The 20,559-nt window shown below is 46.0% G+C and overlaps 1 protein-coding gene across 1 annotated transcript in view; it reads left to right on the top strand.

Annotated features, from left to right (window-relative positions):
* LOC120936074 (fucolectin-like) overlaps positions 1-20,209 on the top strand; it is a 58,819-nt gene extending 38,610 nt beyond the window's left edge. Inside the window, exons 3-4 of the mRNA XM_040348178.1 lie at positions 13,235-13,532; positions 19,894-20,209. Of these exons, the coding sequence (XP_040204112.1) occupies positions 13,235-13,532; positions 19,894-20,044 (449 nt within the window). The 3' untranslated portion in view covers positions 20,045-20,209. The remainder of the gene's footprint in view (positions 1-13,234; positions 13,533-19,893) is intronic.
* The last annotated feature ends 350 nt before the right edge of the window (positions 20,210-20,559 follow it).

The following is a 20,559-nucleotide window of genomic DNA, read 5'->3' on the forward strand; positions in this document are numbered from 1 at the left end:
AAAATGATCGTGTGTGGGCTAAAACGACGAAAAAAACCTGCGCATGCTCAGAAGCAAGTTATGAGACAGGAGCGCTCGTTCTGGTAAAACTACCGTTCATAATGGAGTAAGCACATTCATCACGCTGTAACAGACAAAAAAAGCGTGCATCGTCTTTTACTAACAAGGAGTTAGCTAAAGCAGCCCAAAGGCGAATGGAACTTCCCCTTTAAAGTGTCGTTGTACGTGTTGTATGTCACTGCGCTTTGCTAGATCATTTTTTAAAAACGATGGTGTGTAGGCAACATCATTTTAATGATGAAGTTGGGAAAACTTTGTTTTTTAGACATGATGAAAAACTATGTTTTCTTTCATGCTGAAAAATTATCGTGTGTACGCGGCAGTAGATTTGTCTGATTTTGAGTGCATGCTATGGGCTGGTGTGGATGTGCAGCCAGATCCATCTTGCCTACCTCCATGTGTCTGCCAGGAAACAAAGTCTGTCAGTTTCTTGGGTCTCCTATCGTCCTTCCGCTTACTGGTCATCCTCCCTGGTGCAGCGGGGTGTAGAACACCCTGTTTTCTGGTTGAAAATCTGGTCTGAAAAGCTGTTATGAGACGCTTTGTGTCTGTGGGTAGAGGAGCTCAACTCTCACACTGCCATCCTAGTCTGCAGCCGGCCACGCCCCCTCACAATGTTTTTTTTAACAATTTGGTGTTCCTTTAGACCCTGTTTGACAGGGATTTGTTTATTTGATGGTGAATTAACACAAACTGTTTTACTGCATTGTACGCTTTGTACACTTTAAATAAAGTTTCTACAAAAAGAAAGGAAGACATGTGATGCGCTGAATCTTGCGCTACACTCCCCCCTACCACAGCTGGCAACGGAGAGCTGTCAGTATGGTAAAGACTCTCGTATGTCTCTGTTGTAGTGTGAATGGAGCCTTACTGCAACAGGTCTTTGTGCAGCCAACAGTCTACTCCCTCTATGCCCTGACAGCTCTATGCAGGTTTGTAGCTGGAGGTGGGCAATGCCTTCTTTACTGGTACCTCTACCTGAGTTATCAGTCCTTCTGTGGACTAGGGATGAGCCAGAACCTGCGAACAGACCAAAAGTTTGTGTGAACTTTAGAACCCCATTAAAGTCTATGGGACTCGAACGTTTGAAATCTAAAGTGCTAATTTTAAAGGCTAATATGCAAGTTATTGTCCTAAAAAGTGTTTGTGGACCTGGGTCCTGCCCCTGGGGACATGTATCAATGCAAAAAAAAGTTTTAAAAACTGCAGTTTTTTCGGGACCAGTGATTTTAAATGACTTTTTATCCTTCAGAAATTACACTTTGTGCAGGGACAGTTCTAAGCATGGGAAACAAGCGCTGCTTTACAGGCATACTATACACCCCCCCCCAGGTACAAAATTTAAAGGAATATTTTTATTGTTTCACTTTAAGCATTATTAACCACTTGACAACTGGGCACTTAAACACCCTTAATAACCAGACCAATTTTCAGCTTTTGGTGCTCTCACGTTTTGAATGACAATAACTCAGTCATACAACACTGTAACCAAATGAAATTTTTGTCCTTTTTTTCCCACAAAAAGAGCTTTCTTTTGGTGTTATTTGATCACCTCTGCGGGGTTTTTTTTCCCGCTATTAATGAAAAAAGAACGAAAATTTTGTAAAAAAATGAATTTTTCTTCATTTCTATCATATCATTTTGTAAAAAAGTAATTTTCCTCATACATTTGGCCTAAAATGCATACTGCTACATATTTTTGGTAAAAAAAAAAAAAAAATTTGGATATTATTTAGTCTGGGTGAAAGTTATAGGGTCTACAAGCTTTGGTACCAATTTCTGAAAATTGAACAATTTGATCACACCTGAAGTACTGACAGCTTCTCTCAATTCTTGAGACCCTAACAAGCCAATAAAGTACAAATACCCCCCAAATGACCCCTTTTTGGAAAGTAGACATTCCAAGGTAGTTAGTAAGAGTCATAGTTAGTTTTTTGAAGTTGTCATTTTTTCCCACAATTCTTTGCAAAATTAAGATTTTTTTTTTTTTTTTTCATACCAATATTGTCATTATAACAGGTTATTTCTCTCACATGGCATGTATATTCCACAAATGACACCCCGAAATATATTCTGCTGCTCCTCCTGAGTATGGCGATACCACATGTGTGAGACTTTTACACAGCGTGGCCACATACAGAGGCCCAACACCGAAGTAGCAACTTCAAGCATTCTAGGAGCATAAATTACACATCTAATCTCTCAACCACCTATTACACTTTTGAAGGCCCTGGAGCACCAGGACAATGGAAACGCCCACAAAGTGACCCCATTTTGGAAAGCTAACACCCCAACGTATAATCTATGAGGCATAATGAGTCTTTTGAACAGTTCATTTTTTTGCAGATGTTTTTGGAAAATGTGGAAAAAAAATGAAAACGCATTTTTTTTACACAAAGTTGTCCATTTATAGGATATTTCCAACACATAGCATGTACATAGCAAAAATTACACCCCAAAATATATTCTGCTGCTCCTCCTGAGTATGGCGATACCACATGTGTGAGACTTTTACACAGCGTGGCCACATACAGAGGCCCAACACCGAAGTAGCAACTTCAAGCATTCTAGGAGCATAAAGTACACATCTAATCTCTCAACCACCTATTACACTTTTGAAGGTCCTGGAGCACCAGGACAATGGAAACGCCCACAAAGTGACCCCATTTTGGAAAGCTAACACCCCAACGTATAATCTATGAGGCATAATGAGTCTTTTGAACAGTTCATTTTTTTGCAGATGTTTTTGGAAAATGTGGAAAAAAAATGAAAACGCATTTTTTTTACACAAAGTTGTCCATTTATAGGATATTTCCAACACATAGCATGTACATAGCAAAAATTACACCCCAAAATTTATTCTGCTGCTCCTCCTGAGTATGGCGATACCACATGTGTGAGACTTTTACACAGCGTGGCCACATACAGAGGCCCAACACCGAAGTAGCAACTTCAAGCATTCTAGGAGCATAAATTACACATCTAATCTCTCAACCACCTATTACACTTTTGAAGGCCCTGGAGCACCAGGACAATGGAAACGCCCACAAAGTGACCCCATTTTGGAAAGCTAACACCCCAACGTATAATCTATGAGGCATAATGAGTCTTTTGAACAGTTCATTTTTTTGCAGATGTTTTTGGAAAATGTGGAAAAAAAATGAAAACGCATTTTTTTTACACAAAGTTGTCCATTTATAGGATATTTCCAACACATAGCATGTACATAGCAAAAATTACACCCCAAAATTTATTCTGCTGCTCCTCCTGAGTATGGCGATACCACATGTGTGAGACTTTTACACAGCGTGGCCACATACAGAGGCCCAACACCGAAGTAGCAACTTCAAGCATTCTAGGAGCATAAATTACACATCTAATCTCTCAACCACCTATTACACTTTTGAAGGCCCTGGAGCACCAGGACAATGGAAACGCCCACAAAGTGACCCCATTTTGGAAAGCTAACACCCCAACGTATAATCTATGAGGCATAATGAGTCTTTTGAACAGTTCATTTTTTTGCAGATGTTTTTGGAAAATGTGGAAAAAAAATGAAAACGCATTTTTTTTTTTACACAAAGTTGTCCATTTATAGGATATTTCCAACACATAGCATGTACATAGCAAAAATTACACCCCAAAATATATTCTGCTGCTCCTCCTGAGTATGGCGATACCACATGTGTGAGACTTTTACACAGCCTGGCCACATAGAGACCCAACATCCAAGAAGCACCATCAGGTGTTGTAGGGACACAAATTACTCATCCAATTTCCTTACAATCTATCACATTTTTGAAGGCCCTTCATATTTCTAACACAGCATGTACATACCAAGAGTTACACCCTAAAATACATTCTGCTGAGTAATGGGTACAAAAAAAAAGGATTACCTGTGTTTTTAGTAGTGCAATTGTCCACAGGAGGAGAGCCCTGATCCAGGCAGCAGGCAGGGACGTGGTCAGCGACAATGAATGGAATTGTCCAGGCAGCAATATTGTTCATAGTCGGTACATAGCCAGCAGTGCCAAAATATTGGTCCTGGTAGTAAGGCCAGGAAAGAATGGGGACAGGGGTAGAGGCTTCTCCCACCCAAATCTCTTTGAAGCCTCCGGGCAACCAGACCCTAATCTGGGAATGAGAAAACTAAAAAATTAGTTTTTTCATCCAGAAAAACAATTCTGGAGCCCCTCACATGTGTGAGACCCCTGTGTTCCCACTAGCATAGCAGGGTAAAAGATCAATCCAAGGGGCAGGCAAAAAACGTGGTCAAACAGTCCAGGGTCAATTCCAGAGCAGGCAGATGTAGGTACAGTTTAGGGTTAGGCAAAAGAGTGGTCGTATAACAAGCCAGGGTCAGTTCCAGAGAAAGCAGAGGTATTTTTAGCATTAGGCAAAATCGTGGTCGTATAACAGTCCAGGGTCGGTTCCGGAGAAGGCAGAGGTATGTAGAGTGCAGTGGCATAAGGGGTGTGGAGGAAAATGACAGGGAATTTGAATTTTGTTTACCTAATAATTTTCAATAGTGTGGTAACGGCGGAAACATGCACCTAAACAGAGGCCTGGTTGGGAGGGACAATCGGGACAATAAACTGTTGTGTCTCTTCTGACTCCTCCTCTGGCGCACACCCAGCATTTCTTCTGACGGGCTGCACCTGTTCGACGGGGGGGGATTTTGTCAGGAAAGTGCCGTTCGTGAAGTCTGCTCACGCAATCAGTGCGAAGAATGTCTGGTGGCATTTCAGGGAACAAAAGGGCGGTGATAACGTCTTCTTGGTAGAGTAGATATGGAACGGGATTCTGTGTTGCTTTTTTGTAGATAACATAAGAGTTATAGAAGGCCAAACTGAAAAAGTAAATGGACACTTTTTTATACCAGTGACGGGATTTTCGGGAGGGAAGATAGGGTTCAATCATCTGGTCATTGAAGTCTACGCCACCCATAAATAAATTGTAGTCATAGACACAAGATGGTTTCTGCACTGGGCCGCTTCTTTTGGGGACTTCCACGTAGGTGTCATTGTGGATGGTGGTGAGCATGTGGACATCTCGTCTGTCCCTCCACTTGACAGCCAATAGCTCCTGGTTCCGTAAAGACGTCGTCTCTCCTTGTCTCAGCTTCTGATTCAACAATTTTTGGGGGAAGCCCTTTCTGTTTATTCTCACTGTGCCACATGCTGGGGTGTCTCTCCGGTAGAGATTTCTAAACAGGGGCAAGCTGGTATAAAAATTGTCCACGTAAAGGTGGTATCCTTTTCCAAGTAGTGGATAGATGAGCTCCCAGACGACTTTTCCACTTGTTCCGATGTATTCGGGGCATTCGCGGGGATGTAGTTGGGAGTCCTTCCCTTCGTAAACAATGAAGGAGTAGATGTACCCCGTGTCTCGGTCACACAGTTTGTACATCTTCACCCCATATCGGGCCCTTTTGCTTGGGATGAATTGTTTGATGCCCAGCCTGCCGTGGAATTTCACAAGGGACTCATCTATGTATATGTGCTGTTCAGGGGTATATAACTGGGGGAATTTTTCAGAATTTTTTTTTAGAAGTGGCCGAATTTTAAATAATTTGTCAAAAGCAGGGTCATTTCGGGGAGGGCACTGGGTGTTGTCATTGAAGTGGAGGAATCGTAGAATAATAAAGTATCGGGATCTGGGCATACGGGATGAGAAGACGGGCATGTGGTGGATGGCTTTGGTAGACCAATAGGAGTACCCTTTGGTTTTTTTTGAGAGACCCATATTGAAGGTCAGGCCTAATGCCGCGTACACACGGTCGTTTTATGTGATGAAAAAAAATGACGTTTTTAAAAACGTCACTTTAATTGACTGTGTGTGGGGGAAAACGTCGTTTTATGTCTTCTAAAAAACGACCAAAAAAAATTGAAGCATGCTTCAATTTTATGTGTCGTTTTTCAAAACGTCAACTTTTACTTCACAGAAATTGACCGTGTGTAGCAAAAACGTCGTTTAAAACTACGTTTTTTCATCCGCGCATGCCCAGAAGCTACTTATGAAGCGAGCTTCAATGGAAAAACGTGGTGGAACGTAACCTCGCTTTGCTAGAACATTGTGAGAAAAACGATGGTGTGTAGGCAACTTCGTCTTTGAAAATTGAAGTTTCAAAAACGTCGTTTTTTACTTCACAGAAAATGTCGTTTTTTTTCATCACATAAACTGATGGTGTGTACGGGGCATTAGAATATTTTAAACTCCTCTACGGTCAGGTCTCTCCAATGAAAGGGGCGGGCATAGCTGGAATCGGGGTTGCTTACAATAAATTGCTGAGCGTAGAGATTGCACTGGGCCACAATAGATGACAATAATTCGTCTGTAAAAACTAAATGAAAAAAATCAATCATGTCAAAATTATCGGTGTTCACCTGTACACCTGGTTGGGCGGTGAAAGGGGGGATACTTGATGCTCCAGAATTCGAAGGCAGCCACAGGGGGTTTTGAAGGCCATAGGGAAGGCTGGCATGGCCCCTATCCCTTTGGGGCAGAGAGGACACCCTACTGGTGCCTGACCTTTGTTGCACTGCTTGCGGGGTGGACGGCACTGCTTGCGGGGTGGACGGCACTGCTTGCGGGGTGGACGGCACTGCTTGCGAGGTGGACGGCACTGCTCGCGAGGTGGACGGCACTGCTTGCGAGGTGGACGGCACTGCACTAGTAGTAGGCTGCTCCACGCCAGAACGCCTTCTTTTAACGGGCACAGGTTCCTCCTCTGAATCCGTATCAGACCCGCTTCCTGTTACGGGCTCATAGGCCGAATCGGAATCGGACAGAGACTCCTCGCAGCTGTCATCAGACGCCCATAGTTTCTGGAAGGCCTGCTCGGTGGTAAAAAAATTTTTTGCCATACTGGTGGCTAGTGAGGCTGGACTGCAGAACACTGGTGGGCACTAGTGGCACTGCAGTGGCGCAGGTGTAACTGATGGGCAAATGTGGCACTGGTGTGGCTCTGGTTGCACTGCTGTGGCTCTGGGGTCACTGATTAGCAGGCGGCACTGGTGGGCACAGGCGTCACTGCAGTGGTGCAGGTGGAACTGGTGTGGCACTGGTGGGGCACAGATGGCACTGGTGGGGCACAGATGGCACTGGTGGGGCGCAGATGAGCACTGGTGGGGCGCAGATGAGCACTGGTGGGGTGCAGATGAGCACTGGTGGGGTGCAGATGAGCACTGATGGGCACAGGTGGCACTGATGGGCACAGGCGGCACTGATGGGCACAGGTGGCACTGATGGGCACAGGTGGCACTGATGTGGCTCAGATGACACTGGTGTGGCACTGGTGTGGCTCAGATGACACTGGTGCGGCACTGGTTTGGTACAGGCGGCACTGGTTTGGTACAGGCGGCACTGGTGTGGCACAGGTGGCACTGATGGGCACAGGCGGCACTGATGGGCACAGGTGGCACTGATGGGAACAGGCGGCACTGATGTGGCAAAGATGACACTGGTGTGGCTCAGATGACACTGGTGCGGCACTGGTTTGGTACAGGCGGCACTGGTTTGGTACAGGCGGCACTGGTGTGGCACAGGTGGCACTGATGAGCACAGGCGGCACTGATGGGCACAGGTGGCACTGATGGGCACAGGCGGCACTGATGGGCACAGGTGGCACTGATGTGGCTCAGATGACACTGGTGTGGCACTGGTGTGGCTCAGATGACACTGGTGCGGCACTGGTTTGGTACAGGCGGCACTGGTTTGGTACAGGCGGCACTGGTGTGGCACAGGTGGCACTGATGGGCACAGGCGGCACTGATGGGCACAGGTGGCACTGATGGGAACAGGCGGCACTGATGTGGCAAAGATGACACTGGTGTGGCACTGGTGTGGCTCAGATGACACTGGTGCGGCACTGGTTTGGTACAGGCGGCACTGGTTTGGTACAGGCGGCACTGGTGTGGCACAGGTGGCACTGATGAGCACAGGCGGCACTGATGGGCACAGGTGGCACTGATGGGCACAGGCGGCACTGATGTGGCTCAGATGACACTGGTGTGGCTCAGATGACACTGGTGCGGCACTGGTTTGGTACAGGCGGCACTGGTGTGGCACAGGCGGCACTGGTGTGGCACAGGCGGCACTGGTGTGGCACAGGCGGCACTGGTGTGGCACATGCGGCACTCGTGGGCACAGGCGGCACTCGTGGGCACAGGCGGCACTCGTGGGCACAGGCGGCACTCGTGGGCACAGGCGGCACTGATTGGCACTTATGGGCACAGGTGGCACTTATGGGCACAGGTGGCACTTATGGGCACAGGTGGCACTGATGTGGCAGTGTTGTGGCACTGATGTGGCAGTGTTGTGGTACTGTTGTGGCACTGGTGTGCACTGGTGTAGGACAGGTGGCACTGGTGGGGCACTTGTGGGGCACAGGTGGCACAGATGGCACTAGTGGGGCACAGATGGCACTAGTGGGGCACAGATGGCACTGCCTGGGGCACAGATGGCACTGCCTGGGGTACAGATGGCACTGCCTGGGGTAAAGATGGCACTGCTGGGGAACAGATGGGCCACTGCTGGGCACTGCTGGGCACTGCTGGGCACTGCTGGCACTTACTATGATTGAAACAAATCTCTCTCCTCTTCTCTCACGCTGCAACGGTGTGAGGAGAGGAGAGAGATGACCTGCAGGTGACCCACCCGCAGGGTTTGTTTACAAATGTGATAAGGAGCCGCTTCCATTGGCTCCTTACCGCGAGTGCTGTTGCTGCGGGTCCCGTAGACCCGCTCGGGCGCGCACAACTCACTCTCTGGGAGGACGTACATTGACGCCCTCCTAGAGTACAGGAACCGCTCTGTAGCCGTATTTTGGCTATAGGGCGGTTACCAACTGGTTAAAATCACTGCTCCCGAAAAAACTGCCGTTTTGCATTGATACATGTCCCCTGGGGCACGACCCAGGTCCCCAAACACTTTTTATGACAATAACTTGCATATAAGCCTTTAAAATGAGCACTTTCTATTTCTCCCATAGACTTTTCCAGGGTGTTCTGCGGCTTTTTTTTTTAATTTGCCGCGAACACTCCAAATTGTTTGCTGTTCGGGGAACAGGCAATGTTCGAGTCGAACATGAGTTTGACTCGAACTCAAAGCTCATCCCTACTGTGGACCTCTTAAAGCTAAGACACCCTTTATTTTCATGTATTTCTTACTGCCAGTTTTCTGCAGACATAAGTGCTTCCTTATAGTCATCCATCACCAAGAAAGTAAGGGTCTTTTTTCAGATAAGTTTTATTTTTTATTTTTTTTCAGGTGTATAAGAAGCTGAATTATTGGCTCTTGCCAATAAAGTGATACTATGGGTTCCTTTTTTTTTAAATAACAAACATATCATACTTACCTCCACTGTGCAGTTCGTTTTGCACAGAGTGGCCCCGATCCTCCTGTTCTGGGGTCCCACGACAGCTCTCACAGCCCCTTCCTGCAATAACTAACCCCCTTTTTCACCTTAATGCATAGGATGCATTATGGTGAAAAAACAAGAAGGTTTACAACCCCTTTAAGCCCCTCCATATCTACATGCATCATGTGCATCCTAAACGGTCTCATGTTGCTCATGTATTGGCAGGAAAAACCCTGCATGAGTCCTGTCTTGTTCAAACAGTCAGGGAGGAAGATGACAATGACCAACACGTTGTAGGCAAGACATTCTAAATGAGTTTGTTTCCACTTTCCCTGTGCAAGGATTCTCTACTGAGAATGTCCAGCTTTTTCCTTCCAGAACCAGATCTTTCTCGTGCCAATTAACACTCTTCAAACAATACATTAGAGGAAGATGTGGATGAAGTTGATCTATATGCAGGTTTTTTGTACCTCCCTTTTGTAAGACTTTGATGCCACGTACACACGGTCATAATTTCCGACAGACTTAGATAGAGAGCAGGTTCTCTATTTTTCCGACTGAAAAAAGTTATATCGGAAAATAAGTTCGTAAGTATGCAATTCTGACACACTAAAAACCATGCATGCTCAGTTTTAGGTCGACGCATGCTTGGAAGCATTGAACTTAATTTTTCTCTGCTCGTTGTAGTGTTGTAAGTCACTGCGTTCTTGTCGGTCGGAATTTGGTGTGACTGTGTGTATGCAAGCCAAGCTTGAGCGGAATTCCGTCGGGAAAACCATCCGATTTTTTTTGTTCCATCGGAAATTCTGACAGTGTGTACGCGGCTATAGGATGCCTAAAATGAAAGATCCTGCTAGAGCTACCTGCAGTGCAAGTATTGATAACACCAGTGGCGGCTGGTGCTCAAAATTTTTGGGGGGCGTAAACTAACTGAAACATTTTGAAAAAAAAAAACCCATCAATTGCAGCCTCACTGTGCCCATAAAACGCAGCCACTTTACCCATCAAGTGCTGCCACTGTGCCCCAAGTGCTGCCACTGTGCCCCAAATGCTGCCAATGTGCCCCAAGTGCTGCCACTGTGCCCCCCGCCCACCTGGCACTTACCTTGTCTCGGGTGGGTAATGAGTGACGGCGGCGAGCGGTGTCCAGCGCCCTCCATTTCTTCCCCGACCCCAATGTCTTCTCCCGCCCACTCCTTCTCTCGTCCTCTGCTATGATTAGATGCCCCCAACACACTAAACAAGCCATCATACACAGCCAGACCATCAGATACCATCGAATTTGTTTAGACCCAGAAGATAGAGATAAACATCTCAGAACACTGGCAGGCTCTTTCGATAAGAAAAGTTACAAAGACAAAACCATCAAGAACAGCATAAAGACAGCCTTGAAAACCCAAAGAGAAAATCTCCTCCAATACACAGAGAAAAAAAAACAAATAACCGAGTACCTCTGGTCACCACATACAACCCAACACTAGAAGGGATAACAAAGATAATCAAAGATTTACAACCCATTATAACAGAGGATGAAACTCTGAAAGGAATATTCCAATAACCCCCATTATTGGCTTTGAGACAACCACCCAACCTCAGACACAAACTAATCAGCAGGAAACTTCACTCTGATTATAAAGTCACTAATAATGGAAGCAAACCCTGCAATAAAAAACGATGCAAACTATGCAACCAGGTCAATCTATCCAAAAGTGTCACACACACAAATGGGACCTTCAATATCATGGGATCATACAACTGTACCTCAAGTAATGTTGTGTATCTCATCCAATGCAAAAGGTGTTTATGAAACAGGACAGAAGTTGCAAGTGAGGATAAATTAGAAGACCTCAATGTTTTAGTTCTTAAAGGGAATTTCAGAACTATCCAGGAAAGGTAAACATTTGAACCAAGAATGATAATTCTTTTTGACACAAAACTGAATGGCCTAAATTTAGATATTGGTTTCCTTACCCATTATACTACAGTTTTATGACCCCCTCTGTGCACCCCCCTCAGGTCTATAGCTCTCCCTCTGTCTTATCTCACTAAGGCCCCTTTCACACATGCGTAACGTATGTCCGTTTTTTCATCCATCTGTTTACGGATGAAAAAGGGACATACATTGATCCCTATGAGATTGCGGGTGTGAAGAATGTGGAAGAGGGGACATTTTTAACATGTGTCATGTGTTATGTCAATAGTGTCTCCTTCCCAGGCGCTCCCTTCCCAATATTCAAGACTTAGGCTATCTTCAAAAGTACAACGTTTTATTCTTCAAGAAGGACAAGCAAAAGAAAAAGCTTTCATAATTACAGCTGGTAACACATGGCAAGATGGTAGTTCATAAGGTTTCAGAAGGAGGAAAGATATGATGGTTCATCTTTCTGCTGGGCTTCCCCGAGGTCCTACTTGCTACTCAAACCACATGGATTCTTATATTGTTCTAAAAGCCAAGCTAAGCATATTTACATTTAGAATAGCTCCAAGAAAGATGATGCTACAGTCATAAACGTAACACCCACTTGTGTATATTAAGTAACATTACTCCACCCATTGTCTTGACGTAGAACTTCAAGAATAGATGTAACCTACACAGCAAATTACCTTTACTCTTCTCCTCAGCAGCCTTCAAAATTAACATGTTTCAATAGAGATGTCAGAAACTTTTATCACATAAAATAGTAATAAATTCTAACTCTAACAGGGTGTCAGCGGATGAACATCTGCTGACACCCGATCTCATCCGGGTCTGCAATCCTCCGATTCTGAAGACCCTATTTTTCCATCCGTCCACAGAGCGGATCAGATGAAAACGGACAGACGGTCCGTGTTCATCCGATCCCCCCATAGGGGAGAGCGGAGATCTGACAGGGCGGTCCCTGCACAGCCCTGTCATCCGTCGGCTCAGCGGGATCAGCGTAGCGATCCCCACTGAGCAAGCAGAGGTTCATGGGGCGGATCATCATGGATCCGTCCCGTGTGAAAGGGCCCTAACTCTGCTGCTATCTTTATTACCATTGATTTGTATGTGTTTGTTTTTCTTTCCTTTTTTTTTCTTTTTTTTCTTGTTTTGTTTTAACATTCTGCTAAAAAAATTGAGAATCAGCACTGCTTGGACCTTGAAGAAGGGAACATACCCCAAAAGCTTGTCCCGAAAAATTTTATGTTAGTGCAAATAAAAAAAGTATCACGGACAGTACTCAATTTTCTCTGGCGAACCTTGGCACCCCAGATGTTTTGGAGCTACATTTCCCATGATGCTCCACTACACTGCAGAGTGCATGAGCATCATGGAACGTGTAGTTCCAAAACATCTGGAGTGCCAAGGTTCGCCATCACTGGTATAGAGGATAAGAGGTTTTCAGACTCTCTTATTATAAAAAGGCCTTTGAAATAAAAAATGAAATAGTTATGAAAACAAACACACTAGTGTTGTCACACGCAGCATAGCCAAAAGGAAACACTCTAATCTGATGAACCACCACATATTAACCAGAACAGTGCCTGGTAAACTATGGGTGTTGACCCAAATTGGATCACACGTTTGGGACGGGCCACCACTTGACTTGGTGTCCAAACATGAAACCAGCTAATTATTGGCAAGTAATAGCACACTGACTATGAATGGCAGCGCAGGTACTGTAAGTATGGGGAGCTAGAAAATGTCTACTGGAAAAAAATACAACAAAATCTCTATAGTGATAAAAGATATTAAAAATCCCCCATGTGCTTCTGCGCAATATCTTTTGTATCTCCTCTCTTACTTTTTATACATTAAGTAATATGGTGCTCTACTTTCACATTGTCTAACAGATCGGAATATTGCCCTTCAAGGTCGAGCAACTCAGTCCACAATTATAAATGACCAACGCTATGGCTTCCTGGGAGCAGCAGTAAATGCAATAGATGGGAACCAGGATCCGGAGGCTTTCCATGGTTCCTGCTCACATACACACTATCACCTGTCTCCGTGGTGGAGGGTGGACCTCCTGAAACCCTACAAAATTGCCTACATCACAATCACTAACAGAAACGATTATAGTTCTAGAATAAATGGTGCAGAAATTCTCATTGGAGACTCTCTAAGTGACAACGGAAACCATAATCCCAGGTAAGGATGATGTTTGCATATTATTCCCCTTTAACCACTTCAGCGCTCATTCCTATATACTGTACACCTTATGGACCAGAGCAGTTTTTGCATTTCTGCTATGGGGCATTGATAATGTTCTCATTACCTAAGGTGGAATTTTACCTATTACAACTTGATAAAAATAATTAGCTGGATTCAGAGAGACCGCTGCATCTTTAAGGCGGCGTAGCGTATCGTATTTACGCTACGCCGCCTTAAGTCAGAGAGGCAAGTACTGCATTCACAAAGCACTTGCCTCCTAACTTACGGCGGCGTAGCGTAAATGTGGCCGCGTAAGCGCGCCTAATTCAAATGAGGATGGGGGGCGTGTTTTATGTTAATGTTTGGTGACCCGACGTGATTGACGTTTTTTACGAACGGCGCATGCGCCATCCATGTACATATCCCAGTGTGCATTGCTCCAAAGTACGCCGCAAGGATGTATTGGTTTTGACGTGAACGTAAACTACGTCCAGCCCCATTCACGGACGACTTACGCAAACGACGTAAATTTTTTACATTTTGACGCGGGAACGACGGCCATACTTAACATTGACTAGGCCAGCTATTTGTTGGAATAACTTTACGCTGTAAAATGCCTTACGTAAACGGTGTATCTTTACTGCGACGGGCGCACGTACGCTCGTGAATCGGCGTATCTAGGCATTTACATATTCTACGCCAAACTCAACGGAAGCGCCACCTAGCGGCCAGCCTAAATATTGCACCCTATGATACGATGGCGTAGGAGACTTATGCCGCTCGTATCTTAGCCTAATTTAGGCGTATCTGGTTTCCAGAATATGCTTAAATTTATGACGGCGCAGATTCAGAGTTACGTCGGCATATCTACTGATACGCCGACTTAACTCTCTCTGAATCTGGCTATATGTTCTTTAGCAAGCAGCATAAACCTATTGCACATTAATTATGCTACCAAAATTAGTATGTGCTTCCATGATTGGTACTGTCTCTTCTTGCTAGAGGCTGCCATTTTGCTGAAGCTAAACGGCAGTAAACATCAGTTGTCAGCAGATCGGCCTCTATAAATTTGGCATAGTGCCTAAAAATAGAGAGCAATTGAGCTTGTGCAGAGCAGGGAGAGATCGTGTATTATTGGATTTTAACCACATCAGCCCCGGAAGGATTTACCCTCTTAACCACTTCCGGACCAGCTGCCGCAGTTATACTACTGCAGGAGGTTGGCTCCCCTGCGTGAGCCATTGTAGTTGTACGTCGGCTCTTTAAGATGCGTTAGCAGGGGGCGCTCGTGTGTCTCCGGAGCTGTTGCGTGTGCCCGGTGGGCGTGATGACCACCTGGGACCCGTGATTGCTTGTGAGAGAGCGAGAACCGAGATATGTGTGTGTAAACAGATCAAATGTATTAAGATAAAAAAAAACTTTCTGCCTTTACAATCACTTTAAGGTATCAAGGTGCATAATTCATCCCTTCATGTACTAACAAATATGAGTCAAATTGGTTCTGAAACTAAACTAAACACATGCATAGCCCTGACTTATACCGTATATATACAGTATTGTGCTGCACATTTGGCATCTCTCCCAGCAATATGTGGCCTTCACTTAGGTTTGCCACCTGTACGGTTTTCTCCCGGACAGTCTGGTTTTTTAATGATGTGTACAGGTTTTCATCTGCTCCAGACCTGGACACATCATTCAGACTGGACTGCACCGAGAGTGACAAGACTGCTCAGTGGATGATGTGTCTCCCCTCCCCCACGTCTCACTAGCTGCACAGTGTGAGCCCAGCCTGCTCTATTGCTGAGTGCAGGGAGATCCAAATTTTGGCTGGGGATTCAGTGAGCACACACTGCATGCCACGGATGGCATGCAGGAGGGAACTTAAGAATCTGCATACAGAATAGAGACTGCAACATCATCACGCTATGCCCCAGTCTCTGTTGATGATAAAACCTGCCCAAAAGCAAGAACGAGGATGCACCCATATCAATTGCCAGCTTCCTTTCTATGGCAGCAGCACACCCCCTTTCCAAACTCCCTTTCTCCTGGGCACAGGCTCTTCTCAGGCTGGGCCGCTTGGTCTGGGCTGTAACAGAGCTCCTCTACAGGTGGGCAGAGAAAGGGAGACAACCCTACACTGCTTCCTGCCCAGCAGACATCAAGGCTCAATATACAAGTAAGGGAACTAGAGCAATAGGTGTCCCGCAGTTTTAGATAGTATAAGTTAAAAGCATATTTGATTCATGCACAATAAATATAACATGTCAAGAGTCCATAGTCTTGTAATATATTAAAATATTAAAACGTCCAAGAACCATAAAGGATGGTGATAGGGGGTCCCACACCCAGGGCTGCCATCAGGGGGTAACAGAAACCATGTTCCAGTACACTGAAAAAAGACACAAGGGAAGAGGCGCCTCATAAGTAAGCATTGGTTAAATCCCAGCATAGGGGTAGTCCTCAGTTTCGGCAGTCCGTTCCTGCTTGATGGGCGCTCTGTGCTCGATACAAACACAGCTGGATGGTAAGAAGCCTGTCACAGTGGAGATTGATCAGAATGAGTCTTGAGGCGCAGTTGGTATGCAGGCAAGGAGGGGTGACCTCACTGGGAAGCAACGTGTTTCCTGAGCGTACAGGCTGCAAGTGACGTGGCAGCCGTGCTCTGTGTCGTCAACATCAAGGCTCACCCCGGGACAGACTGAAGATACTGTAAGAGGATGGATGCCACACTGCATATTCTCCTCCCGTGAGTCCCAACCTGTCCTGCCTTCCAAACTGTATAATTCTGTGCCGTTCACCTGTTCTGCACCTTGCAATGCAGGTTTACTGAAAGAGAAAGTAAAGTTCATGTAGAATCTGAAAAGTCCCAGTATATTCCTGACATTGTCAAACATTTGAGCATAAACAGCAAAGGACATACAGAATACAGCCCAACTCCAGGAAAGGGAAAAAGTCCACCCTTGCAGTGCTGGGGGGAAATTGCCACTTTCACTTATATGTTGCCAGCATGTTGCCATCAGTGGCACCTGGTACTCCAAATTTTTGGGGAGGCGCAAACAAACTGAACAATTCTGGAAAAAAAAAACATCAAATGCAGCCACTGTACAATCAAATGCAGCCACTGTGCCCATCAAACGCTGTCACTGTGCCATCAAATGCTCTCACTGTGCCCATCGAATGCTGCCACTGTGCCCCCCCGCCTGCCCACCATCTGCCAGGCACTTACCCTGTCTTGATGGGGCAGCGTGTGACGGCAGCGGGTGGCAAAAGCTGTCCTCCATGCTGCTCCTCCTTGTCCTCAATGTCTTCTCCCATCCTCTCCTATGATTGGACGCCTGATAGGCGTCCAATCACAGCGCCTGTCTTTTCAGCCAATCAGGTGACGTGTAACAGACCCGAGCACCTGATTGGCAGAGATGCAGTTCAGTGTTAGGAAAGCAAATATCCATTCCCTTTTCTAACACAGCTTTGTGAACTGTAAGCGCCAAGCATTGACGCACCGCCGCTGGTTGCCACATTCCAGCCAGCTGCAGGGCTCTCCTCCTCTACCCAACGCCTCAGTATCATTGCATACATACAGGAACACGCTATGGTACGATGAAGATGATGGAGTGTGACTACAGCTTGTCACAACTTTCACAGAAGCTGCAGGGAATCAGTCACAGAGATTGAGGGAATCAGGGGAAGTTGGGTACACACAGTAATTTTTTTCCAATTTACTATGTTTATTAGGCTTCAGAGAAAGCTGCAGAGAAAGGAACTGGAGAATCTGCCCTCAGTCCCTTTCCCTGTCTCAAAAGTGAGCTATCAGGGGTCTGTTTATACCTCTGATATTTCACCAAAGCCCCTAACAAGACTGTTAAAAAGTGTAAAAATAAATACATTCGTAAAAAATAAAATAAAAAAATGACTGACACTGTCCTCTGCCCTACTGACGCCACCCTCTGCCCTACTGACACCATCCACTGCCCTACTGACACCATCCACTGCCCTACTGACACCATCCACTGCCCTACTGACACCATCCTTTGCCCTACTGACACCATCCTCTGCCCAACTGACACCTTCCACTGCCCTACTGACACCATCCTCTGCCCTACTGACACCTTCCACTGCCCTACTGACACCATCCTCTGCCCTACTGACACCGTCCTCTGCCCTACTGACACCTTTCACTGCCCTACTGACACCATTCTCTGCCCTACTGACAAGGTCCACTGCCCTACTGACTCTGCCCTGCTGACACCGTCCTCTGCCCTACTGACACCATTCCCTGCCTTACTGATGCCACCCTCTGTGCTACTGACACCGTCCACTGCCCTACTGACTCTGCCCTACTGACACCGTCCTTTGCCCTACTGACACCGTCCTCTGACCTACTGACACCTTCCACTGCCCTACTGACACCATCCTCTGCCCACACTCACACCTTGTACCCCCCCCCCAGTGCCCACACTCACACCTTGTACACTCCCCTCAGTGCCCACACTCACACATTGTACACTCCCTCAGTTCCTACACTCACACCTTGTACACTTCCTCAGTGCCCACACTCACACCTTGTACCCCCCCCTGTGCCAATACTCACACATTGTATACCCCCCCCCCCAGTGCCCACACTCACACCTTGTATTCTGTATTCTGGAAATAACTTCATGGCTTTCTTCAGAAGAGATGGTGCTATGCTGTGTGGATTTCTCTCTGGCGGTGCAGTGCAGTGGGATTCTCTCTCTCTGATGGAGTCCTGGGTGAACTTTCCCAGAAGTTCTCCTGGCTCCCTCTCTCTTCTCTTCAGCTGGGCATGCTAGGGGCTGCAGTTTATCCCCTTAGTATTGCATGTCCAGCCCTCGGGACTACATTTCCCATAATCCTCCTCTCTGCTTAATTTTAGTGTTTATTTCCCTGCCCAATAAGAAAAAACTAGTACAGTGATGAGAGGAGGAGAAGGGGGCGGAGAGCCTGCAGCAACTTCTCTTTCTCTTTCTCCACACAGACACGGTCACTCCGATCTTCTGCTGCTCTGCTCTCCTCTGACAGGAGGAAGGAGGAGAATGGACAGGGAGCACAGAGAGAGATAGAGAGAGAGCCATCCAGTTCTTTAGAGGCGCTTGAGCAGGGGGATAGAAGGAGGTCTCCTTCTTGGACCGCTCCTGTCATTTACCGGCAGCGGCCGGCGGGGAGAGCAAGCGGGAAGGGCACCCACTTACACATATCGGGCAAATTCGGTGATCGCGGGGCCCCTGTGATCGCGAGGCCTAAGGCGATCGCCAAATTTGCCTGATTGGAGAGCCGCCTCTGCACACACACTAATTACAAGCAAACAGATCACAGGTGAGGATGGTTACCTTTAATAGTCATTCAAACCCCTTTGTGTCAACTGGTGTGCCTGTTATTAGGCCAAAATCACCAGGGTAGGTAAACTTTTGATCAGGGTCATTTGGGTAGTTTCTGTTGCCATTATGATTTAAAAAGATTAAACACAGTTGATTGATAATAATGGCTTCAGCCGAACACTAACCATGAGTGAAAGAAATATTTTTGTGTTATCATTCATATTCTCAGAAAAATGGCCAAGAAATCAAACATTCTGCCAGGGTACGTAAACTTATGAGCACAACTGTATATGTATTTTTTTTTTCAGTGAGCTTCTGACCCATCCAATGATGTCAAGGGCCCCTTATACGTCTCCTGCATTAGCAGTGCATAATGCTGTTATACTCTCAGTCTAGGCTGCATGATGATACAGCCCCAGGGGGTGTGTCCATGGCAGTCTGGGCTCAGTGGAGGTGGGATTATGATAATGACTGTCACAAACCTGAAAAACTGAGAACATCTAGTGGTCAAAAAGTAGTACTGTGGGGGCAGGGCTGGTGCAAGGATTTTTGACACCCTAGGCGAAACCTCATTTTGCTGCCCCCCACCTGGCTCCACCGCAGAACAGCCACCCCCCCCACCCTGCCTTGCCCATATATACCACACCTTTTTAATGAAGCGCCCATCAAATGCAGCCCACCAGTGCCCATCAAATGCAGCCTCACCAGCGCCCATCAAATGCAACCTCACCAGCACTCCTATCAATTAAAGAGAAGAAACACCAGTGGCTGGGCGCCCTAGGCAGCTGCCTAGTTTGCCTAGTGGTAGCACCGGCCCTGTGTGGGGGGAAATGGCCAGATTTGGAGATCTTTGCAGATTGCAGATCTTTGAGGCTTTGCAGGAAAACCTGCTTTTCTATTTTATCTTTCATTGAGCTATTCTGCTTTACATATTATTTTAATGCTTTAAAAAAAAAAAAAATACAGGTATAACTATTGCCATTATTGTGACGTTTATCATTGATAATAAGAATTTAACTTCACAGGTGTGCTTTGATTACCTCTATCCCAAGCGGAGCAACACAGACCTTCTACTGTCATGGCATGGCTGGCAGATACGTCAATATCATTATACGTGGAAAGACTGAATATCTTACATTATGTGAAGTTCAAATCTGGACCGCTGACAGTGACTGAAAAGGACCACTTAAAAAGAGCAACAGCTTAATACAATAATTGAAGCAACTGCCATCCTTTCTCTTTTAACTCTTAACCCACTTTGAGTCAGTTATAGGAGGGCCTCTATCTACCCCAAAATACTTCTGATACCAAATACTTCTTAATAAACAATGTTCAAGATTATGTGTGTGTTGTCAAATGTGTTATCAGAATTCTCTGTGTTCCAGTATACAGAGGAAACGTGGTATGTGTGTTGGGGTGTATTAAAAAGGATGAAGTGCATCACAAATGTATAGGGATCTGATCTGAATAAGTAATAATTCAAAAAGTGGTGTTTGCTTATAAATAGGGAGGCAGGAGAACTAATACAGTATTCCAGATCCTAACCTCATTGCTCTTATTACCAATGATCAGAGAGAGCAATAACATAGAGCAGGGGTCTCCAGACTGCAGCCCTCAGCCCGGATGTGGCTCTTTGCTTGCCTTTATCGGGCCCTTGGGTCACTATTTCTCCCACTGATACAAGCCACTAT

This window comes from Rana temporaria, chromosome 4, assembly GCF_905171775.1.
Source record: "Rana temporaria chromosome 4, aRanTem1.1, whole genome shotgun sequence".
NCBI lineage: Eukaryota > Metazoa > Chordata > Amphibia > Anura > Ranidae > Rana > Rana temporaria.